Genomic DNA, 23,513 nt, shown 5'->3' with positions numbered 1-23,513 from the left:
AGAGCTTGTGGTCGGGGAGGCAGTTAGTCTCATGTCTTCCCCCCACCGCAGTGCATCCCCTGGAAGAAGAATGCCTGCTGCTCTGCCAAAGTCAGCCAGGAGCTGCACAGGGACACTTCCTCCCTGTATAACTTTAACTGGGATCACTGTGGCAAGATGGAGCCCGCCTGCAAGCGCCACTTCATTCAGGACAACTGTTTATACGAGTGCTCACCTAACCTGGGGCCCTGGATCCAGGAGGTACTGGTGTCTCCCTCACCCCACCCCGGCAGGCTGTCGCCCAACTCAGTCAAGGCTGTTTCTACCAACATCTCAGGCTGACTGGAGCCCTCTCTCCCCCTGCTCCCCCCAGGTGAACCAGAGCTGGCGCAAAGAACGGTTCCTGAACGTGCCCCTGTGCAAAGAGGACTGTCAGAGCTGGTGGGAAGACTGCCGCACCTCCTACACCTGCAAGAGCAACTGGCACAAGGGCTGGAACTGGACCTCAGGTGAGGGCCTGAGGGTGGAGAGATGGAGGTGGAGAATGGAGAAAGGGGGTTTGAAGATTTGGGGTTGGGCAAGGATTTCTAAGGGGGGCCAGAAATGAGCTTTGGGCCCAGGGGCTGAATGTCCGTGCCTACCCTCTCCCCCCCTGCAGGATCTAACAAGTGTCCAACTGGGACCACCTGTGGCACATTTGAGTTCTACTTCCCCACGCCGGCAGCCCTGTGTGAGGGCCTCTGGAGTCACTCCTACAAGCTCAGCAACTACAGCCGGGGCAGTGGCCGCTGCATCCAGATGTGGTTCGACCCCACCCAGGGCAACCCCAACGAGGAGGTGGCGAGGTTCTATGCCTTGGCCATGACTGCTGGGGCCATGCCCCAGGGGATTAGACCTCTCCTGCTCTGCCTGGCCCTGATTTTGCCGCTCTGGCTCCATGACTGAGTCCAGCCATCCCCAGACAGTCCCCAGGTTTGATGACCAGGCTGGGCTCAGCTCAGCTCCCACAAATGAGGAAGCCCTAAGCATGCCTCCATCCATTACCCATCCCTCTGTCATCTAGTTCCTGCTCCAGGGTGGGGCCTATGGTTTCTCTGACAGCCACTTCTAAAAAACAGACCAACACATCCGTGTCTGATGAATTATTTCAGTTGTGAGTTTGTGGGTGGTAGAGGGCAGATTCCATAGTTTTTGGATTCCTTCAGATTAGAGAAATGAGACATGGGTTTGGATCCCAGCTCTGCTACTATGTGAAAGTGAAGCAGTTGCTTGACTGCTCTAAACCATACCTCCTCAATAAAATGAAGATAATAATCCTTCCTTCTCTCATGGTTGTTAAATGTTGCCTAAAAACCTAGTGCCTGCACATTAATAGTCCTCAGGGATCCTGTTGCCCTTGTAGCCCCAAATGAGAGCGCCAAGTCCAGAACTTCATTTATACTGGGCCCCAAATACCCTTCCTTTCCCCCAGGCCTTGTCTGCCTGGCTCTGTGCTCAGCTCTGCTGCTCTGGGAAAGCTGGGGATGGGAGCCAGGGAAGGCTTTGGATTCCCGGGGCAGGGGGTGCAGCGGGTCTGGTGTGAAAATAAATTCACCCCATGTGGACTGAAGGGGCAGAGTTGGGGCTTGGGAGCCTCAGAAGAGGAAGAGAGCAGATTGGGGAGGACATCTGTGAGGTTCCTGGGGAGGAAATACTCCGGAGCCTTGCACTGGTTCAGCCCTGCTGTGTCCTGGAAGCGTGGCTGGAAAAGCGGCGGAAACCCTTAGGGGCTTCCCAGGGGGCAGGAACTTCTCCGGCACCTTTGTCCCCTCCAGGGTTGGTAGATATGCCTCTCCTAGAGGATTGCTCTGTCGTTGCACAGCCCCCAGGAACTGGGCCTGAGTTTATATCTCAGGGTCTCCCCCTTCCCCATTCCCCCTGGGGAAGCCTTTGTCTCCACATCCCAACCGCAGTTTTCCTCAGAGAGGTGCAGGTACCTGTGTGAGAACGCCAGGCAGAAGGTGTCATCAAGCTAGGACGAGAACCCAGGAGTGAAGACTCGTAGTCCAGGTCTCTCCCGCCGCCTCATACCAAGAGGTGACTGATAGGGGAAGTTGGCCACAGATTGGAGGACGAGTTACTGGGTTGCTGGAGGGGTCTTGAGACGCTGTTTACCGTGTGGGTGAGTCTCGGTCATTACATTTATCTAGTCTGGAAGGCCCCACGGACCCCGCTCCACGTCCCAGGCTTTGCTCCAGCTGGGTGAAGTCAATGCATATTTGAAACAGAGAAAGGAGCTCGTTGGAACTGACCCAGACACAAGTTCAATTTAGCAAAGTGAAAGTTCTCTCGCAGGTTAAAGGGGATCCTCCGACAGCGGCCTAAGAGTTGGCAGCAGTGGGAGCCAGGCTGGAGGTCTGCGCCTTTAAGGATCCAGGGGGCGGAGGGGCGGGGCAGGAAGCGGACTCCCAGGAGACGCCGCCACGGGCTAGGTCTTTTTGTGGGGAGGGGCGGGCCAGACCTTCCTAAGGACCCCGCCCCCTTGCCGGGAGGCCCAGGGGGCCCTACCGGCCCTTGTGGGAGGGGAAGGGGACGGGGGTTGTCAGAGCGAGCCTGGTCTAGGGCGCTCCTGGCTCCGCGTCCCGCTTACAGAGGCTCGAGTTTGTTGACTTGGAGGGAGTAGCTGGGATGGGGGCGGGTGCTAATAATACCCGTTCGTTCCATTGCCGCGCTTTACAGTTTACACAGCTGTCACCTTCGTTACTCCTTAATTAATAATAAAAATAGCCGCTGTTCGGGAGTGCCCACAGAATGCCAGGCCCCGTGCGGAGAGCTTTACAAGAACAGTCCTATTGAGTCTGCCCTCATAAAGTTATCCCCATTTTACAGAGCATGAGGCGAGGCTCTGAGAGGCGCCGTGACTTGCGCGAGGTCAATCGGCCGGTTAGCGGCTCCGGATTCAAGGCACTGGGCCGGGCGAGGCGGGGCGCGGGTTCTACCCCCGGCGCGGCGGAGAGCCGCGGGGGCGGGGCGGCGGGCGGGGCGGAAGGCGAGGTGGGGGTGCGGCGGCAGAGGATGGCCATCTTAAGTGGCCGCTGAGAGTCCAGGGCTGCTTCCCCGGGGAAGGGGGCATCGGAGCAGCCCAGGAGGTGGGGGTCTGAGTACGGCGGCCGGGGCTCTGGGGAGAGGTCGGGAGCCCGGGGGTTTGAGGGAACTTTCTTCTAGATGGGCAAGGAAAGGCCTGATCTCGGACTGCTGAACCCCTCAAGGCCGGGGCCTGCGGGTATGGGGGATGGTGCCAGGGAACTTGGCCGAGAGGGGGGAAGGGCTCTGCCTGGGCTGAGAGGGGCTGCCAGGGACGGTGCGTGGGGATTCGAGGACATTGGACCTCCTCTGGGTGTTTGTGGGGGATTCCCCCACGCGGGATTGGGACCCAGTGGAGTTTGGGGGTTCAGGTTTAAGTGGGGGCTGGATTTCACGGGAGTTGGGGGTGATGGGGAGAGGGACGGCAGGAGGTTGGTTCATCATGGGATTCTTCGGGGATTTTGGTAACTCGACCCTACGAGTCTGTAGGGGGGCCGAATGGAGAGGATTTGGGGGTGGAATCAGATGTTTATGGGAGTTGGGGGTCATATAATTGTGAGTATTGAAAGGAGGAGGAGGGGGTCGGGAATCCCAAAGTGTCGGGGCGCAGGATGGGTTGACTTGGGCTTGGAGGCGGGCGTTAGGAGCTGGATCTTCTCCGGGTAGTGATGGCTGGGCAGGATCATTGTGGGGTTTGGGAGGCCGGCTTCCCCTGGGGTTTGGGGGGTCCCGGCTCCTGCGGGAATGCAGAGGGCAACTTCCCCGCGGGGAAGAGGGTGAGGGCAGGGGCGGGACGGGCCTTGGGCCGAGCGGTGGGGGTGGGGGCCGGCCGCCCGGCACTGCGCTCCGCTCCTGCCCCTCCCCCGCCGCCTCTGAACAAACTTTTCTTTCTCTTCAAGTTGAGGCCGGCGCTGCTGGCGGCGGCGGCTGCGCGGCAAACCGGGCGGCAAGCGCGGCGGAGCACGGAGCCCCGATCCCCGGCTCGGTCCCGCCAGCGGATCATCAGGCCCGGTCCCCAGCCCCTGGACCCGGGCCCGGTCCCAGCGTCAGCGCCGAGCGTCCCAGGGCGGATGGCGCGGGGCGGTGGGCGCGGGCAGCGCTGAACCCTGCGCTGGCCATGGCCTCGGCGTGCGGGGCGCCGGGCCCAGGGGGCGCCGGGTCTGGCGCCGCTCTGGGCAGCCCGGCCCCCGCCTGGTACCACCGCGACCTGAGCCGCGCCGCCGCCGAGGAGCTGCTGGCCCGGGCAGGCCGCGATGGCAGCTTCCTGGTCCGAGACAGCGAGAGCGTGGCGGGAGCCTTCGCGCTCTGCGTCCTGTGAGTGGGGCCGAGGCTCCTGGCGGGCGGGGGCACGGCCCGGGCTTCGTTGAGTGCTGTGGGGAGGGCCCGGGACAGTGGGACGCCTGCGCCCACCACAGTGGGGGCCTTGGCTTTCTGCTGGGCCTGAGGAAGGATGCCGGGAGCACTTCCTTCCTGCTGTGTGTCTGGGGGCACTTGCTGCGGCACTGAGGGCAGAGTGTGCAGGGTCCTGCGGCCCAGGGTCGCTGTAATTGGGGAAAGTGTAGGGAGTCTCTGGCAGACCCCCTCAGGCATCCTCCAGGTAGGGGTGAGGATGTGCATCCCACGGTTGTGTGCACTTATGTTTATGTAGGGATTGGGTGTCTGAGTGGGAGTTGGGGCGAGAGGAACTAATGGGGTGTGTGGGGATGCCCAGCAGCTTCCTTAGGGGGCTTTTCTGTGCCCTGGGACTGAGGCTGGGACCTGCCTGGATATGTATGACTGGGACTGGGGACAGGGTGGTGTTGAGAAGAAGGGGAGTGAGGCTGTATGGCTCCATGTCGTTATTTCATGAATCAGTGAGTGAGTGTGTGTGTGTGCCCTGGCTCTGGGATCCTGCTGCCCTAGCCCTGAACTATGGGTGCTGAGCGTGGGGCTAGACTTGGCAGCTCTCTTGAGTGGGCCTGGTTTTGTGCTTGTACCCATCTGCCATGCATGGCAGTGGTGTCTGGTGAGTTTGCACTTTCAGTTTTGGAGTCTTCTTCCTGAGCTGCCCCCCGAGCCCCAGGATCTGACATTGGGTGGGCTCCTGTAGGCCTCTGGAGTGGAGGTGGTGAGTGGGAAGTGGTGGGGCTGCTTTGTTTAGACCCAGTTATGTTCCTCCTCAGGCCCGTGAGCCCTCCCAAGTCCCTATCCCTGGGTCTCTTTCCCCTCTATTCTCCTCACATCTTGAGGGGTACACTGGCCTAGGCCAGTGGTTCTCAATTGGGGTTGATTTTACCCCTCAGGGGACATTTGGCAACGTCCATAGACATTTTTGGTTGTCACAACTGGGATCGCACTACTGGCTCCTAGTGGGTAGAAGCCAGGGTTGCTGCTAAACATCCGACAATGCACAGTACTGTCCCTCACAACAAAGAATTATGTAGTCCAAAATGTCAGTGGTGCTGAGGGTTGAACAACCCTGGCCTAGGCAGTGGACCTGAAGAGGAAGGGGTCCCTTAAGTTTCAGCTTATGTCCCATATCTGAGGCCCAATAGGGGACTGAAGAGGGACAGCCTAGGCAGATGAATAACCTAGAGTCCTGCATGCCAACCCTCTCTGAGGCGTACCCCCTAATTAGGGAGGGGAGGGAGGCAGGTGCTAGATCAGCTGTTGAGTGGGAGGGGGACAGCTGGGCCTGTGTCTGGATGGGAACATTATTGTCCCAGGAGGGAAAAGTCCTGGCTCCATTGCCAGGGGAGGGGATGGGTGGGGTGAGGGGCTGTCTGTGCGTGAGGGCTTCAGCTTTACCAGATGACTCTGGTTACTCCCTGCATCTCAGGAACCTGGGGGTGGGTGGTCAGAAACATACTTGCTTACCTGTATATGCCACCCACGCATACAGGGGAAACATTCAGGACCCAGCCCTGCCCCAGCAGGCGCAGTCAATCCAGCCAGCAGACCAGGATACAGGTCCTGGCCTCTGTCCTGACTTTAAATGCCAACTCTGCCTTTTACTTACCTTTTACTTGCTCTATGACCTTAGGCAAATCACTTTTCTTCTTTGCGCCTCAGTTTCCTCTTCTGGAGAAGAAGGATAATAATAATATCTGCCTTAAAATGTGAGGATTAAATGAGATCACGTCTGTAGGACGTTGAGTACCTGACTTGTCACAGAGACAGGACTCAGTTAATGGGATGCTATTACTCTTACAAACACAGACCCACAGTCCAAAAACCAACACACCCAGTCACACACAGATAGCCACACAGCTTGTGCCCAGTGGTCAGGAGAGCCCCTGAACGGGGCTTACCTGAGGGGAGAGGCTGGCCCTGTGGCCAGGGTGTAGAGTCTCCTCAAATAGGCATTTGGTCCTCTCTAGTAATACCCACCTCCTTCCCAACACACACGGCCCAGGTGACCCCCTTTGCAAGCCTGCCCTGAGGTGCGGCTGCAGAGGGATCCTCCACCCCCACTGAGTGCAGCCTGTACCATCCAGGCCAGGCTCAGCTGTCACCTGCTCAGCTGTTGCTGCCATCTGTCAGCACCCCTCTTGCCCCTCCTTAGCTTGGAGCTCCTAGAGGCCCACCTCTCCCATAGAGGGCCCCCATGGGTCATCCCAATTTCCTGGTGTCTGGGGAAGGGGGGAGAAAGCCCTAGAATGATATCCTCACACCCTCCAGCAAAACTGCTCCAGACACACCTGACTCCAGCAGAGCCAGACACCAGTGTAAACACAGGCAGCAGGCACACGTGTGATAGCACGTCACCCATGCACGCAGACGGGTTACCCAGGCCTCTGAGGACTCTTACTCTGGCGGGGGGCCCAGACTGGTACCATAGCCCAGAGGGTCTGTTTAGACAGCTGTGGAGGCCACAAAAGAGCTGCCTGGTGCTTCCGGGGCCCTGCAGTGGGTGTGGAGTGTATGTAGGCCTGGGGTTGGGGGGTGGGTCTGGGCATTCCTGCTCTGCTTGGCACTAGCAGGATAGAGGGGACTGGCCCCATCATTAACCCTGTGCAGCCCAGGCAAACAGCTTTAAGGAAACCTAGACGAGGGGCCTGGGGGCTGAGCCCGTTGGTAGGAGGAAGGGGGGTCTTGGGACTTAGACCCCAGCCTGGGGGTGACAGATTCTGATCCCCTGCTTTGCTGTCAGGTATCAGAAGCACGTGCACACATATCGAATTCTCCCTGATGGAGAAGATTTCCTGGCCGTGCAGGTAGGAGCTTAGACCCTGACCCCTGACCTTGATTCCAGCCTAAGGTTTGGAACCAGCTGACTGACGCTTCTCCCACTCTTGCTGGCCTGCAGACCTCACAGGGTGTGCCTGTGCGCCGCTTCCAGACCCTGGGGGAGCTCATCGGCCTGTACGCCCAGCCCAACCAGGGCCTGGTGTGTGCCCTGCTTCTGCCTGTGGAGCGGGAGCGAGAGCCAGACCTGCCGGATGACCGGGATGCCTCAGGTGCTGCCCGCGGTGTACGAATGCCTTCCCTGCCCCCATCCCAGGTCGTTACCTGCGACCTCCCACCCCATCTTCTCAGCCTGACTTCGCTGAAGCCCGCTGCCACTCCCCGTGGTGCCTGGGCCCTTTACCCCTTTCCACGCAAGTCTCTGACAGCCATCATGTCCCCCGTAATTCACTGAGGGCAGGGGGCTCACACTGCTGCCCACTGGCCCCTGTCCACAGATGGGGAGGATGAGAAGCCCCCACTGCCCCCGCGCTCTGGCTCTACCAGCATTTCTGCCCCCCTCGGGCCCAGCAGCCCCCTGCCAGCCCCTGAGACCCCCACGACTCCGGCTGCTGAGAGGTGAGACCCCAACCCCCTCCTGAGCAGGAAGTCCCTTTCTTCTCTGAGAACTGTGTCCTCACCGAAGGTGGGAAGACCTTTAAGCCCCCAGCCCTCCCCAGGGACCCCCACCCCATCTCAGCCCCAGAGGCGGACACCCTGGCCTGTCGTACTATGACTGCCACCTGTACCGTCTCCTCTAGGAATGGGGTGGGGGTGCTGGGACAGGGTCAGCGGGGCCTCCACTGACTTCTTAACCCCTCCTGAAGTGCTCCCAATGGGCTGAGCACTGTCTCGCACGAGTACCTGAAGGGTAGCTACGGGCTGGATCTGGAGGCTGTGCGGGGTGGAGCCAGCAACCTGCCGCACCTCACCCGCACCCTCGCCACCTCATGCCGGAGGCTGCACAGGTACCTGGGACATCCAGCGCCGCGCGCTGCACCCTTACCTCTCACCTGTCCTCTCCCGCTGCCTTGCTACACAAACGCCCTGACCTTTGACCTCTGGCCCTGAACCAGGAACCAGCTATTGCCTCCTGACTTTTCCTCGCCTGAACCCTTGTATCCTCTCGGTGGTGGCTGAAGCTACACACTCAGCCCCTCTTCCCTGTACTTGGGTCGGGGTGGGGAGTTCTGACCTGATGTTTCTCATAGTGAGGTGGACAAGGTCCTGTCGGGCCTGGAGATCCTGTCCAAGGTGTTTGACCAGCAGAGCTCGCCCATGGTGACCCGCCTTTTGCAGCAGCAGGTGGGATTGTGGAGAGACCTCTGGGGAGCGGGTTCGTGTTCTGGCGCTGGGTGGGGTGCCTCCTGCTTGGTGGCCTCATGGACGAGCCTCATTCCTTCTCCCCGCAGAACCCACCACAGACTGGGGAGCAGGAACTAGAGAGCCTGGTGCTAAAGCTGTCAGTGCTAAAGGACTTCCTGTCAGGCATCCAGAAGAAGGTGCCCCGACCCCTGATCCACTCACCAGTCCCTAGCCACTTGCGTTGCTCTAACTGATCTGAACCCTGAATCTGTAGTTTAGCACTGAGCCCCACATCAGCCGTGTCCCTCCCCGCTCCAGCCCTCGGCAAGGCTCCTGACCTTCCCCTGTCCTTGCCCTCTCCAGGCCCTGAAGGCCCTACAGGACATGAGTTCCACAGCACCCCCGACCCCGCTGCAGCCATCCACACGTAAGGCCAAGACCATCCCCGTGCAGGCCTTTGAGGTACATGGTGGGGGGCGGGGGGGAACCTCACAGGGCAAAGAGCGGGTGGAGGTGAAGGGGGTGCTGCCTGCCCCCAGGTCTTTTCAGCAGCCCCTCCACCTCCTGGCCTGTAGGTGAAGCTGGATGTGACCCTGGGTGACCTGACCAAGATTGGGAAGTCACAGAAGTTCACGCTGAGTGTGGACGTGGAGGGTGGGCGGCTGGTGCTGCTGCGGAGACAGCGGGACTCACAGGAGGACTGGACGACCTTCACGCATGACCGCAGTGAGCCAGGGCCCAGCCTGGGGTGGGGGGCGGGGTGGGCCCCTGGGCCTCAGGGCACAGGCTGGTGTGACCCATCCTCCATCCCCTAGTCCGCCAGCTCATTAAGTCCCAGCGGGTCCAGAACAAGTTGGGCGTCGTGTTTGAGAAAGAGAAGGACCGGACACAGCGCAAGGACTTCATCTTTGTCAGCGCCCGGGTGAGCAGCGGGTGGGCCAGGCCACTGGGGGCTGCAGGAGTCCCTGCTGGATGGGAAGAGAGGGAACACATGATGTAGGCACGCCATCCCTCGTGGTGGGGGCAGTTCTGACGGAGCAAAGAGTGTGTGTGCTGAGAGTGGGCGGCCCGAGGGTGGATTCAAATATTCATTCAGTGAACGTTTACTGAGCACCTGTTGTATGCTTGAGGAGTGGGTGTATGGTGGTGAGCCAGAGAGGCATGTCCGTCTCCTCCTGGACCTACCACCTAGCAGGGTGTCCCCGTGGAAGGGGGTTTCCTGGCCACCCACCTGCCCCTGACTGGCTGCTGTCCCCCCAGAAGCGGGAGGCCTTCTGCCAGCTGCTGCAGCTCATGAAGAATAAGCACTCCAAGCAGGACGAGCCCGACATGATCTCCGTCTTCATAGGCACCTGGAACATGGGTCAGGCCCGTGCAGGGGCTGGGGTGGGAGAGAGGAAGGGCCCCATGCAGGGGCCTGACCGCCCGCATCCACTCCCCCTCCAGGAAGTGTGCCGCCTCCAAAAAATGTGACATCTTGGTTCACATCGAAGGGTCTGGGGAAGACCCTGGATGAGGTCACGGTGACCATACCCCATGACATCTATGTTTTTGGGACCCAGGAGAACTCGGTGGGCGACCGCGAGTGGCTGGACCTGCTCCGCGGGAGCCTCAAGGAGCTCACAGATCTGGATTACCGCCCGGTGAGGGTCATCCTCTTGTCCAGCCCGCCTCCTCACACACCGCCCCCAACTATCCTGCTTGACCTCACGCACGACCCTGGAGAGCTCTCCCTCTGGTCCCTGGGCATATCCTTTAGGAAGTCTAACTGGAGTCCTTTATGCTTTGGGAAGGGCTCTTTCTCTCTGGTCCCTCAGGAAAAGGGTGGCAGCCCTTCCTATTTTGTGACACCCAGAACAGTCTGTAGTATGGGCTGGGCGGGGTGGGGGAGATGTGGACAGTGGCCCAGATCGGGGCAGGGGTGACCCCGCACCCCCTCCCCAGATTGCCATGCAGTCACTGTGGAACATTAAGGTGGCTGTGCTGGTCAAGCCAGAGCATGAGAACCGCATCAGCCATGTCAGTACATCCAGCGTGAAGACTGGTATCGCCAATACCCTGGGTGAGTAGGGAGGGTGGGGTCCCTCTGTCCACGCTTCTTGCTTCCTCTCCAGCCCAGGGTCCAGAGTCTCCCCCTTTTGGGTAGTCTCAGCTTTCCCATCTATAGAACTCTTTGAACTTTGCAAAGCATGTTCGTATTCTAAATCTCTTCCAGCCCCACCAGGAAGGCAGGGCCAGGATAATTACCTCCATTTCTTAGATGATAAAACTCAGGCCCAGAGTGGTCAAGTGAGCTGTCCAAGGTCACACAGCTAGTACGTGGTAGAGCCCGGCACCTGGCATAGTGCACAGGTCTCCCTGTTTGCAGTCCAGTGGTCCCTCAGGATAGATTCTGCTCAGAATCTGCAGGTTCTTGCAGCTTCACCATTGGGGTCCCCTGTGATCTCCAGGGGCTCTCTGTTCACACATGCCGACAGACCCAGGCCATCCAGATGGGGCTGCATGTGCCCCGTGTGGACCCCCAGGAGGGCATGGGTGTGTGTGCAGGGGCCTGCCTGTCTCATGGTATGTGGGGAAGTCGGGAGGATCTTCCCACTGCTGCTTAGACAGGCAGAGGGGAGAGTTGGGAGCCCACCGGGGGTGACTCAGGCCTTCTTCTATTGCCCTGACAGGAAACAAGGGGGCCGTGGGTGTCTCCTTCATGTTCAATGGCACCTCGTTTGGCTTTGTGAATTGCCACCTCACCTCGGGAAATGAGAAGACTGCCCGGTGAGGGGGAACCTTCTCAACTGTCTCTTTAGCCTCATCCTCTATTCATCAAAGAGCTATTCCCTCTCCCATATCCTAGTCTATAGTACATCCTACATCCCTGTCCCCCAAGGCCCCCTTCTTCCTTACCTCAACTCAGGACCCCTCTGTCTCTCCCTGACTTTGACCTTGTCCCCAGTTCCTTCCTTTGTCCCCAGGGACCCTGATCCCTGGCCCATCCCTGACCCCAGCCAGAGATGTCTTACCTTCACACCTGTCCCTGACACCTGACCCTGGAGGCCTCCCCCCACCCCCACTGTAGACGGAACCAGAACTACCTGGACATCCTGCGGCTGCTCTCGCTGGGTGACCGGCAGCTCAGTGCCTTTGACATCTCCCTGCGTTTCACTCACCTCTTCTGGTTCGGGGACCTCAACTACCGCCTTGACATGGATATACAGGTGTGAGCAGGGCCCGGCAGGTGGCTGGTAGGGAGGCTGGGCTGGGGGCCAGGGGGGCTCTCACCCCTGGCTTTGGCTCGAGGGGGAACGTCTCCAGCCTTTGTGTCCCCACCCCAGGAGATCCTGAACTACATCAGCAGGAAGGAGTTTGAGCCCCTGCTCAGGGTGGACCAGCTCAACCTGGAGCGGGAAAAGCACAAGGTTTTCCTTCGATTCAGTGAGTATGGGCCCGGCGGGGGTCCCTGAGGGCCAGGATCCTTGTGGTGTCCCTGGGTCTTTCGGGCCCTGACTCCTCCATCCCCCGCCTTCCCTAGGTGAGGAGGAGATCTCCTTCCCACCCACCTACCGCTATGAGCGGGGTTCCCGGGACACATACGCCTGGCACAAGCAGAAGCCAACTGGGGTGAGTGAAGAGAAGGAGCTGGGCCTGGGGAGACCCCCCAGGGCTGCAGTGAATCAAGAGTGTGTGGGGGGTCAAGGGTCCAGGCCTCCGCACTTACCGCTCCGGCTTCTGTGGCCCCTTGGGGCCTCAGGGGTGATGTTGCATGTTGTGAGGATCCGAGGAAGGAGGTGGGCGCTAGGGCCACTGTGGTGGGGCCCCAGCTGACCTCTGACCACGCTGCCATCCCCTGCCCCAGGTCCGGACCAACGTGCCTTCATGGTGTGACCGGATTCTCTGGAAGTCCTATCCCGAGACCCACATCATCTGCAATTCCTATGGTCAGAGCCTCCCAGACAGGGTGATGGGTGATCCTGGGTGGTCACTGACCCAACTCTGCCTCAGCTTTGGGAAGTGCCAGCAGAGAATAAGGAGCCTTCCCCTGAGCCCTCATTCCTACTCCCCTCCCCAGGTTGTACAGATGACATCGTCACCAGCGACCACTCCCCCGTGTTTGGGACATTTGAGGTTGGAGTTACCTCTCAGTTCATCTCCAAGAAAGGTGGCTATTCTGGATGTGCTTGTGGGTGTGGCATCCATCTGGGTGGCTGCAGGTGCTGGCCTGGGGATGTGCATAGGTTTGAATACATCTAAACGTGTGTGTGTGTGTGTGTTTGGGTGTTTACATGTACGTGTAGGAATGTTTCTGAATATGTGATGTGTCTGTGTTGCCTGGGTCATCACAGGAGGTACATGCCCAAGAGCATGTGAACGTAAACATGTACGTTGTGTGTATCTGCCTGGGGCCACTTGAGTACCCGAGTGTGCCTGGTGGTGTGGTGGGTTGTTGGCAGGCATATCCTGCAGGCATTCTGGTCCCTGGCCCTCTCTCAGATGGTCTCTCATCTTGGGTTGTCTGTTTGTCCCAGTCCCAGGTCTGGGCTTTGGGGTCTCGCTACTGGTTGCTTGGGATGGAGGAGGTCCCTCCTGGCCTTCCCTCCTGCTCTGCCAGGGCTGCTGATTCCCCGTCCCAGCACTCAGTCTCTCTGTCCCGTTCCTTCTGCCACCCTCTCAGCCCTCCTGTCTATATTCCTCCCTTTGCCCCTCAGGGCTCTCAAAGACCTCAGACCAGGCCTACATCGAGTTTGAGAGCATCGAGGCCATTGTGAAGACAGCCAGCCGCACCAAGTTCTTCATTGAGTTCTACTCCACCTGCCTGGAGGGTCAGAGGCAGGGCCCAGGGCTGGGTGTGGGCCAGAGGGGATGGGAGGCCCGAGGTGCCCAGAGTGGTCAGCCCTCTAGTTAGAGAGAAGGGAAGCTGAGAGGTGGCGCTCAGTTGGGTGTCCCCCACCCCCACCCAGAGTACAAGAAGAGCTTCGAAAATGATGCCCAGAGCAGTGACAACATCAACTTCCTCAAGGTGCAGTGGTCCTCACGCCAGCTGCCCACGGTGAGGCTTGTGGGTGAGGCCACAGAGAGGGAGGTGCAGCAGAGCGCCACCTGGAGCCTGCCTGGGAGGGCGGGCAGAGCTGGCAGCATGGGCTTGTGTGTGGGGTGGGCGTGAGTGAGGATGAGGGCACATGCTTTGTTGGGGGGAGTGGGGGGAGCCAAGTTGCAGCTGGTTCATTCATTCGTTCAATGAATAGCTCTTGAGCCTTTGCTAAACATCAGGTCCTGTGTTGGTCATTGCAGAAAATTAATTACAGGGCTGTTAAGTGCTCTGAGAGGCCCATGCAGGACTGTGTCTTCTACCTTATGGATTAGGATCTTTCCTAAGAGTGGACGGGAGTGAGCACGGACGAGCTTGAGGGTGGGGTGAGTGGTGGTGTGGCAGGAGGGGGCGGGTGGGCCTTTGTTCCTCACTGGGCCTCTCTGCGCCCCAGCTCAAGCCCATTCTGGCTGACATCGAGTACCTGCAGGACCAGCACCTCCTGCTCACAGTCAAGTCCATGGACGGCTACGAATCCTATGGTGAGGGTCGAGGGGGGCCAAGGGGCACAGAAAGCCGGGCAGAGCCCTAGAAAGGCTTGGCAGTCTGCTGGTCTGCTCCATCTGCCCTTCAGGGGAGTGTGTGGTGGCGCTCAAGTCCATGATTGGCAGCACGGCCCAGCAGTTCCTGACCTTCCTGTCCCACCGCGGCGAGGAGACAGGCAACATCCGTGGCTCCATGAAGGTGCGGGTGCCCACAGAGCGCCTGGGCACCCGTGAGCGACTCTATGGTGGGGGCCCCATTGGGAGGGGTGTGGGGCATAAGATGGGGTGGTGTGGGCGGGTCTAGGAGGGGAGGACCAGGGCTGCAGGGAGGGCATGTTGGAATCCCTGGAACATTTGGCAGTTCTGCAGCCAGGTCTGGGGGTGGGCCTTCCCTAAGGAGTAGCTGGGAAGGGGCTAGCAGCCCATTGGGGTGCCTGTGGGATGCAGGACCCCAAGTCTCCTCTGAGTCTCCTTTCCCTTCCTCCCCCAGAGTGGATCAGCATTGATAAAGATGAGGCAGGAGCAAAGAGCAAAGCCCCCTCTGTGTCCCGAGGCAGCCAGGAGCCCAGGTGAGCTGGGGCTGTGTGGTATGCTACGTGAAGGGTGCCTGGGGGCTCTTGGTCAGCCCCTACTTCACCTCTCCTCCCCTGTGCACCCCTGGCAGGTCAGGGAGCCGCAAGCCAGCCTCCACAGAGGCCTCCTGTCCGCTCTCCAAGTTATTTGAAGAACCAGAGAAACCACCACCAACTGGGAGGCCCCCAGCCCCACCTCGAGCTGCTCCCCGGGAGGAGCCCTTGACCCCCAGGTGAGAGAAGGAAACTGTCACCCCCGACTTTATCCATCGCTGCGCGTGGCTCTCAGGGCCAGCTTGGGGATCATCTGCTGCTTGGCTGCTCTGCTGCCGCATGGCCGGAGGTGGCAGGGCCCTACGCTCGTGGCCACTGGCCAGCCAGGCCTCCTGAAGGTGTGGCTCTCTGGTCAAAGGGAGCACAGTCAGCCTTTCCTCTCAATTCTGCCTTAAAAAATAGAATTAGAAATTGTTTCTGCAACAGCTCCCTCCGTGTAAACACTTAACTTGAGCCTTCTGTTTGGGGATAGGCCTTCGTCTCAGCACGGATTTCCCTAGGGGCGTTCTATGGACCACTGTCCTACAAGATGCCCCCGCTGGTAACTGGTTTGTTGTCAAATGAGTTTGGGAAATGGTTGTTGCTAGATTCTTTTCTTAGGTATTCCCAGTGCACAATAGTATCAGCAAAAGCTCTGAGCATGTGGACAGGAAGGAAATCCTTTTTCAACTCTGTTGAATATAGTTTCCCAAACTTAATGGGCCAGGAAACTTTTCCATGCAATAACTATTAATATCCTGGGGAACTACAGTTGACCCTTGAACATGGCAGGGGTTAGGGGTGTATAACTTATAGTCATCCCTCTGTATCCCCAGTTCTTCCGTATCCGCAGTTCCACATCCACGGGTTCAACTATTGTGGATTGTAGATCATGTAGTGCTGCAGTACTGAAAAAAATCTGCGTATAAGTGGACCCGTGCAGTTCAAGCCCGTGTTGTTCAGTGGTCAACTGTAGTATTCTGTGGGTCATACTTTGGAAAAGTGAGGCTTGCTTTTTAATTATATCCAATTGTTACTTGAACGTAAATAAAAACTGCTGGTGTGTTTTCAATCATCTTCAGCTGTTATCAGTCACCTTGGTTTTATCTCCAGGCTTGAGTAAAACTAACCTGAATCCCTGAGTAAGATTCCCCAGTAGATTGGCCTCAGATGGCTTTCCGAATCTGGCTGGTCATTCTCATTGAAGGCTTTTATTGTCCTGCCTTCTGGCCTCTGTTTTCACCCATTTACGCTCAGCTTTCACCGTTACAAAATCAAAAAAGATTGCAGAATCTTAGCGAGTAAGGCAAGGAAGTTCAGGGGTTATCCATTCAACTCCCCTGTCTCCCCAGTTTTAGAGATGAGGACCCCAAGGGACAGAGAGGGAAAGTGATGTGCTCAAGGTCACGTGCAAGTCTAGGACCAGGGGCTTACGTCTCCTGACTCGCAGTCCAGTTCTCCTTCCACTGCACCCACCGCCTTCCCTTTGGGTTGCTGGGTCCTGATTTAGTTATTCTGCTCCCAAACCCAGGTTGAAGCCAGAGGGCGCTCCAGAGCTGGAAGGGGTGGTGGCTCCCTCACCCAAGAACAGCTTCAATAACCCTGCCTACTACGTCCTTGAAGGGGTCCCACACCAGCTGCTGCCCCCGGAGCCACCCTCGCCTGCCAGGGCCCCTGTCCCACCTGCCACCAAGAACAAAGTGGCCATCACAGTGCCTGCTCCGCAGCTTGGGCGCCACCGGCCTCCCCGTGTGGGAGAGGGCAGCTCATCAGATGAAGAGTCTGGGGGCACACTGCCCCCTCCAGACTTTCCACCCCCACCTCTGCCGGATTCGGCCATCTTCCTGCCCCCCAGCCTGGATCCTTTGCCAGGGCCAGTGATCCGGGGCCGCAATGCGGGTGAGGCCCGTGGCCCACCACCTCCCAAGGCCCATCCAAGACCCCCACTGCCCCCAGGCCCCTCACCCACCAGCACTTTCCTGGGGGAGGCAGCCAGTGGGGATGATCGCTCCTGCTCAGTGCTACAGATGGCCAAGACACTGAGTGAGGTGGACTACGCTCCTGCTGGGCCTGGCCGCTCCGTGCTCCTGCCAGGCCCCCTCGAGCTGCAGCCACCCCGGGGACTGCCCTCGGACTATGGCCGGCCTCTCAGCTTCCCTCCACCTCGCATCCGAGAGAGCATCCAGGAGGACCTGGCAGAAGAGGTATGTGGACTAGGGGTGGCTGGCGGTGTGTGCTTGCCCATGGGTCGTGGTATACTTTGACTTCATTCAGCACTCAGTGGTGTTGCCTCTGCCCTGAGCTGGGCACTGGGGAGGAGTTGGAGGTCATATGAACCAGACCCGCTCCTGGCCTCTCTCCCCACCCCAGAGCACGCGGTAGAATGTGGCTGTGTATAGGTCCTTCAGCGTGTGAGGCACCCTCGGTGCTCTCTCTGACGTGCCCTATTCCCTCAGGCTCCGTGCCCGCAGGTCGGGCGGTCTGGTGGGCTGGGCGAGGCAGGCATGGGAGCCTGGCTGCGGGCCATCGGCTTGGAGCGCTATGAGGAGGGCCTGGTGCACAATGGCTGGGACGACCTGGAGTTTCTCAGGTGGGGGCGGGGCTGGAGGTGGACGGGGTGGGGGTGGGGCTGGCCTCGGGGGCGGAGCTACGGGCTCTCTGGACCACCTCGCCCTTCTCCCAGCGTATTTTACCCCTACAGCGACATCACCGAAGAAGATCTGGAGGAAGCTGGGGTGCAGGACCCGGCTCACAAGCGCCTCCTTCTGGACACCCTGCAGCTCAGCAAGTGATCGCGGTGGCACTGCGAAGCTAAGAACTGAGCGCCTCAACCTGCCCTTGAAGGCCCAGCCAGAGCTCCGGAGTTGAAAAATTACGAGCAGGCGGGGCAGTACTTCTCTGCCTATTTATTGGGGATCTGCGTTCCCTACTGCCCAATCATTTGGAATGCCCTAGTTAGGACATCCTGCCCCTCACCTTTTAGAGTTGGGGCCCGGGAAGTCAGTTGCCGTGGTTACCGAGGATCTTGGTTATTCTGGTGCTGTCCTCCCTTTCTGGACCCCTCCTCCAGCCCCCGGGAGGCCATGGGGTCCATATGGGTACGTCGTGGGCCCCTACTTTCACCGTTGTTCCTGCTGCCCTCTGCCTGGCCTGAACCACGGGTGGAGGGGCTCGGCTAAGACCTCTCCCAACCCCCATTCTGGGGGGTGTCCGTCCGGAAATGAAGGAATAGCCCGAGAACTGGACTGGGGTTTATTTAAGCTTTTCTGTATGGGCTTAGGGAGGGCGGGCACTTTAATGTTATGGGGGCCGGTTTAAGTGGGAGGGAATAATTTCGGCCATAAAGCGCCAGTTTGCTTAGTTTTGTCTCCTGGTCTGTACCGCCCTGCCCTGGGGCTGTGTGGCAGCTCGGGGTTCCTCGCTGGTCACAAGAGGAACCGGTCTCTTGCAGGTAGCCTGTCCCCATCGTGGGTACTCAGAAGGGTTGCCGGTGTGCTGTCTTCAATAAATTAAGTTTTATTTGGATTGAGCAAAACTCACCTCAATAAATTACAAGTTTTTCAAAGGAAAAGAGCAACAACAGCAACGACAAAAAAACAGGAACGAGGAAGCCCCTCTGTCCCGTTGACCTGGCAGCTCCTCCACTCATCTAACGGGCCTGCCCTCTGTACCAGACCGGCTGGGGATGGGAGGGGACGCATGAGGGAGAAATTGGTGGTGGGACCCTTCAGGCCACTCGTTATCCCAATGACGACCAGCCTTTGCACGGGTGGGGTCAGTGTGGGTGGGCCCAAGGGCTGGAGCAGCAGACTGCTCTCCAAGCTGAGTGACCCAGCCAGCTGCAGGGGCAGGCGAGGAAGCCAGGCTGTCCCCGTTTGAGGAGTCACCTCTGGGCACTGTGTTAGGGGCAGGCGTTGTTTGGTTCCGGTTCTGAAGAAAACCAGGCTAGAAGGGGTTCTGGGCTCTCCTGGAGGGCATCCCAGTGAAAAGTATCCCCCTCCACTGAGTAGGGGTGGGTGAGGAAGAGAGTGGCCCTGACTTGGTCTCCAAAGATGGGGAGGGCACACATAGGTGTCAGACACGGTTGGGGGTGGGACAGATGGGGACATCAGGCAGGCGGCCAGGATGAGGAGGGACTGTCAGATCCTGGAGGGGCAGGGGCGTCTCAGGCGGCAGGCCCGGAGCCTCTAGAGGTCGGCAGCTAGAAGAGATTGGTCTTCAGGGAGGGGCCGGGCTTCCGGTGGAAGGAAGACAGAACCCCCGAGAAGGGCCCGGGCCCGGGTTCCGCCGGCTGCCAAGCTTTAAGCAGCTCCGCCGCACCCGCGCCCGGTCCGCCGCCCCCACCGCCCGCCACGCCGGCCCACAACGGGCCCTTGAGCGGCTGTGGCCCCGGCCCGGCTCCAGGCCCGGAGCCCAGGGCGGCGGGCAGCGGGCTGGGGCTCAGGCGCGGGCTGGCCAGGCCGGGCGCAGGCGGCGGCGGCGGCAGCGACGCGGTGCTGTCGGGCGTGGGGCTGCACGTGGACTCCTTGGAGTCGTCGTCCTCAGACGAGCAGCGCGCCTCACCCTTTTTGGCGCCCGCCGCGCCCGCCGCACCCTTGGCGCTGGCCGCACGCTCCTGTTTGCGGAACTTGGCCCGGCGGTTCTGGAACCAGACCTGCGGGCACAGGGGCCGGTCAGCCCGGGGCCGGCAGGCGCGGTGAGACCTCCTTCCGGAGGGGGCCGGTCAGGATTATTACCAGCCTTCGGAGTCTTGACCCCCTCCACCACTCTGCTCGTTGCCCTCCTCGTCTCTCGCCTCCCTCCCCTCCTCGTCCCTCGCCTCCCTCCCCTCTTCCACTAGCCCCTTCCTCCAGGTCCTTAGGGTCTTCCCCTTGGGATCTGCTCACCCGCGGATCCCGCCGCCTCCCAGTGTTCTCTGTCTCCTGGAGGGAACTCCGCCTTCGCTCTCCTCATCACCCAAAGCCCTCGCCCCAGTTCTTTCCTACAAGAAGCTCCGGGAGTCCCCCCGGAGCGTCCCACGGCAGTGGAGAGAGGGTTAGGGCAGTCGGGAAGCCTTTTGTGCAGTAAAGGCGTGCCAGCTGAACATCTGTACTCAGATTTGTAAGATCGACGAAAGTCCGTCCCGACCCAGCTCCTACGCCTACCCTGAACCCGGGCTTTCCAGGCTCAGAGGTTTCACAGTTGCAGGTCCCCGAAGAGGGGACCTGGAGGCGCTGACTGGCTTTCCCCCACTGCTCGGCCTCGTTTGGCCCCGAGGCCACCTGGAGCTGACCCTCTATCCACTCGGCCTCCGTCCTGGGTTCCCAAGCATCACTCTGCGTGCCCAGCCCTACCCGGGAGACTGAGGAGATATCGTGGGGCTGAACAGCTCAGTTCTTCCGAAGGCCTCAGGACCCGCCTGGCCCTGCCGCCTCCCGGGGCTGCCGGTCCTCTCCTGCCCAATCACCTCCAGACTGCACCCTGGCCCCCGGTCCTAGCTCACCGCCCCCGGGCTGTACCCGCCCGCTGCCCGAGTGAGGCCCCTCTGTCCCTCGGACCCACAGGTGTCAGGCACTAACCTCCCGGCCCCGCTCCGCGCGCACACACTTCCGCGCAAACACGCACCTGCACGCGAGCCTCGGTAAGGTCGATCTTGAGCGCCAGCTCCTCGCGCGTGTAAATGTCGGGGTAGTGAGTCTCGGCGAAGACGCGTTCCAGCTCCTTTAGCTGCGCGCTGGTAAACGTGGTGCGGATGCGCCGCTGCTTGCGCTTCTCGTGCAGGCCCGACGGCTCCGGGAAGAATTTGTAGGGCACTACGGGTGTGTGCAGGAGGGGGGAAATCAACGAGGGTGGGAATGTGAGGGGCCGATCCCGGCCCGCCGTGTTCTTCCCCTGAGGGATCGCTCACCATCCCCCGCCCCTGACCTGGCCTCTCGGCTTGGTCCTCTCAGTACGGATCAGCTTCCCTATCGCTGGATGGAGCCGGCAGGGGTGAAAGCGGACGGGGCGCGGGGAGGCCTATGGCCCAAGAGCCGCAGAGAGGGAACCAAAATCTGATCCTCGGATCCAGACTGCTGGCCTGTCGTTGGCCCTCCGCAGTGTTCCCTCTATCTCCCGCCAGTCTACCGGACCCGACCCTCAGTGTGTTTCTCCCTCAGTCGGCCTGACTTCAGGTCCTGCTTATGCACTCTAGCCTTAGCTGTCTGTCAGGTCTCCTCAACATCCTGTGTCTCCCCAGTAACCGCGGGTCTACTTTCAGCCCTGCCACGGACTCTCTGACATGTGAAAATTTGGCCGCCTCTACCCTGCATCCCTCTCCTTCCTAGGCCTCATTTCCTCAGCCCGATCTCATATCGCATTCTCTTCCACGTGTCCCCCTTTCTTTTTCATCTCTCTCCAACCACATCTATCTGCAACTTTCCCCTCCTGGACCATTCTTCTCTTTGCCCATTGAGAAGGTTCTTATTTCTCCCCTCCCAGGTTCCTCCATCTTCTCTTTGCCCTTCTTCTTCCTCCCAGACACCTCTCTCTGTCTCCCAACTCCTCCAAAAACCAGCCCCAACCCTTCCCTTCACTCTCCCCATCCCTGTCTCCCATCTACCCCTTCCCAGTACCCATTGCCCCACAGACAGTGTTTCTGACACTATCTCCCCATCCTTGTCTCCAGCCCCCATTTAGTTCTCCCTGTTCTCCAGGGATCCCCAATATCCTTATCTTTGTCATATCTCTCTAGTTCTCTATCTCCCCTAATCCTTGTCTCCAACACCCCATTCCTATCCCCATCTTTCTCATCTCTGTTTTCAATCTTCCTTGGTCCCCATCTCCCATAATTCCTGTCCCCATCACCTGGTTTTTATCTCCATCTCCCCAACCCTGGTTCCCCATTTCTCCCAAGTACCCCAATCTTCCCATCTCTGCTCACATCTCTCTGTATCTGTCCCCATCTTCTCCATCTCAGACCTCCATCTTTCTAGGGCCCATCTCCCCATTTTCTGTTTCCAGCTCCCCAGTCCCCATCTGCATATGACCCAGAGTACCCAATCTCCCCATCCCCGTTCCAGTTTCTGACTCCATCTCCCTGGTTCTCACTTCTCCAAATCCAGGTCTCTCTCACCATCCCTCCCCACCACGCAGGTCCCAATCTTCTACTGGGTCCCGGTGGTCTTCCCAGGAAGGAAGAAGATAAGGAGGATGGGTGGGGCAGCTTGAACTCTAACTGGAGCAATGGGGGTGGCTAAGAGGCTCCACGAGGTTGAAGGTTCAGATGGGGATCTTGGATCAGGGCACTTGGGTATTGCACGGGGCTGCTTCTGGGTTCTGCAGTACTCTAGCTGGGAGAATCTCCAGGAGGCATGGGGAAATGAAAGTTGCTTAATGAGCTGAGCATCCTTTTCTTCTGGCCACAGAATGGGTTTCAGTAGTGCAAGAGGGTTTGGGCACAGGTAGGATGGGTTCAAAACCAGGCAGTAGGGGCTTGATGGTGCTGGGGCTCTGGGAAGGCTCCCAGCTGGGCAGCTCATCTGACGCTGGGGTCCATGCTGGGGGTCGGGCATGAAGCGGGGTGGGAATGATAAGGATGGGAGGTCTTATTGGCCTGAGCCGAGAGCATTTTCCAAGGATACAGGGCATGGAGAGGTTTAGTGGTCAGTCTTTGCAGATGGGCAGGGGAGGGCCTGGTGAGGAGCCTGGGGCTACACTGGGGATCTATTTCCTTGACCCAACGAGCACGGGATAGGGATACGGCAGCGAGAAGAGGAACGGGAAGGAGGAGAGGGTGGGGCTCAACTCTGCCTAGGGAACCCCGTCTTACACGAGGGACTGTGGATCCCGCGGGGAGTTGGAGGGTCTGGCTAGGGCAGAGATTGTGGCGGCTGTGCGGGACAGTCGCAACCACTAGCCGAGTAGGGCAGGGGCTAGGGGTGCCGTAGGATTTGGAAGGAGGGTTGTACCGGGGCTGGGCTCACCTGCCGAGTAGGGCGCAGGCTGATGGTCGCGTAGAGCGCCAAGCGCGCAGTTGGAGGAGCCGAGCGCGGGGCAGGGAGGCCCGGCCGCGGGGAAGGCGGGCCGCAGGGGACTGTACTGGAAGCCGCCGGGCTGGCTGCAGGCGCCGAAGTCGCCGTAGGCGGACGCCTCCATGGCCGCCACGCACGAGTCGTACGAATTGAGGTAGGAGTAGTCCATCGGCCCGGGGGGCGGGGGCGGGGGCCGGGCCGGGCCGGGTGGGAGTTGGTGTCCCAGGCCGGGTGGGGGTCAAGATGGGGGTTGGAGCGCCAGGGGCCGAGGACCCGAGGCCGGCTCTCAGCGTTCGCGAGTCCGCCCGCCCCGTCGCGGCCGCAATCCGCCCTGGTGCAACGCAAGTGCAGCCCAACCCGGCCCGCGCGCCTTTTAACGCGTAGGACCCCGCGGAGGGGGCGGGGCGGGGCGAGCTCGTCGGGGCGGGGCCTGGACGGCCAAGGCCCCGCCCCCAGCCGCCCCCGACCCCCACCCCAAAGGGTCGCCGCCGCCCTCTTAGAGCTCGGGATGTGCAGGGCAGGCTGCGCGGGGCCCCATCCCTAGAGTCCCCCATCCCGCCCCAATCCGGACCAGACCTTCAGTCTATGCATCGTGCCCAGCCGTAGGATCCCGACCCCTCTCCCTGGCCTCCCCACCTGCGGCCCCGCAGAAGGGAGGGGAAACAGGCCCGGCGGCGCTCGTGTGAAGAAGTTAATTCAATTCGTCCTGATAACCGAGTTATTCCGATCCAGTCCCTCGGCCCCGCCCCCAGCGAGGTCCCATCCCGGAAGGGACCACGGAGATGGCTCAGGAGGGGGAATG

At 59.9% G+C, this 23,513-nt stretch overlaps 3 protein-coding genes across 6 annotated transcripts in view; 2 read left to right on the top strand and 1 right to left on the bottom strand.

The window, feature by feature from the left end:
• LOC309807325 (folate receptor alpha) overlaps positions 1-1,280 on the top strand; it is a 35,841-nt gene extending 34,561 nt beyond the window's left edge. For both annotated transcript variants that reach the window (XM_082626748.1, XM_082626749.1), the window contains 3 exons: positions 52-240; positions 353-488; positions 638-1,280. In XM_082626748.1, the coding sequence (XP_082482874.1) occupies positions 52-240; positions 353-488; positions 638-924 (612 nt within the window). In that variant the 3' untranslated portion in view covers positions 925-1,280. The remainder of the gene's footprint in view (positions 1-51; positions 241-352; positions 489-637) is intronic.
• A 1,741-nt stretch (positions 1,281-3,021) lies between these two features.
• Positions 3,022-18,255, top strand: INPPL1 (inositol polyphosphate phosphatase like 1). 2 transcript variants are annotated; one of them, XM_082629122.1, is made up of 29 exons: positions 3,022-3,107; positions 3,942-4,356; positions 7,175-7,238; positions 7,331-7,481; positions 7,707-7,827; positions 8,076-8,216; positions 8,460-8,553; positions 8,661-8,750; positions 8,917-9,015; positions 9,129-9,279; positions 9,369-9,475; positions 9,814-9,916; positions 10,000-10,196; positions 10,498-10,615; positions 11,226-11,322; positions 11,624-11,762; positions 11,880-11,979; positions 12,077-12,165; positions 12,401-12,482; positions 12,614-12,703; positions 13,251-13,364; positions 13,503-13,591; positions 14,025-14,112; positions 14,205-14,360; positions 14,606-14,684; positions 14,780-14,920; positions 16,252-16,924; positions 17,177-17,310; positions 17,422-18,255. In XM_082629122.1, the coding sequence occupies exons 2-29, from the start codon at positions 4,160-4,162 to the stop codon at positions 17,510-17,512; spliced, it is 3,795 nt and encodes a 1,264-aa protein (XP_082485248.1). In that variant the 5' UTR covers positions 3,022-3,107; positions 3,942-4,159; the 3' UTR covers positions 17,513-18,255. The 2 variants fall into 2 exon arrangements, with proteins under 2 accessions (XP_082485248.1, XP_082485249.1); XM_082629123.1 differs by lacking the exon at positions 8,076-8,216.
• Positions 18,256-18,312: 57 nt separating this feature from the next.
• Positions 18,313-22,910, bottom strand: PHOX2A (paired like homeobox 2A). 2 transcript variants are annotated; one of them, XM_082629124.1, is made up of 3 exons: positions 22,664-22,910; positions 20,325-20,512; positions 18,313-19,398 (listed from the first exon to the last, which is right to left on the bottom strand). In XM_082629124.1, exons 1-3 carry the CDS (start codon positions 22,878-22,880, stop codon positions 18,922-18,924), a joined length of 882 nt encoding a protein of 293 aa, XP_082485250.1. In that variant the 5' UTR covers positions 22,881-22,910; the 3' UTR covers positions 18,313-18,921. The 2 variants fall into 2 exon arrangements, with proteins under 2 accessions (XP_082485250.1, XP_082485251.1); XM_082629125.1 differs by having other exon boundaries at positions 18,313-19,374.
• Positions 22,911-23,513: the final 603 nt, after the last annotated feature.

This window comes from Mesoplodon mirus (genome assembly GCF_964341445.2).
Source record: "Mesoplodon mirus genome assembly, chromosome: 7".
Lineage (NCBI taxonomy): Eukaryota > Metazoa > Chordata > Mammalia > Artiodactyla > Ziphiidae > Mesoplodon > Mesoplodon mirus.
The sequence above is the reverse complement of the archived record's forward strand: the minus strand, read 5'-3'. Positions and strand labels throughout refer to the sequence as shown.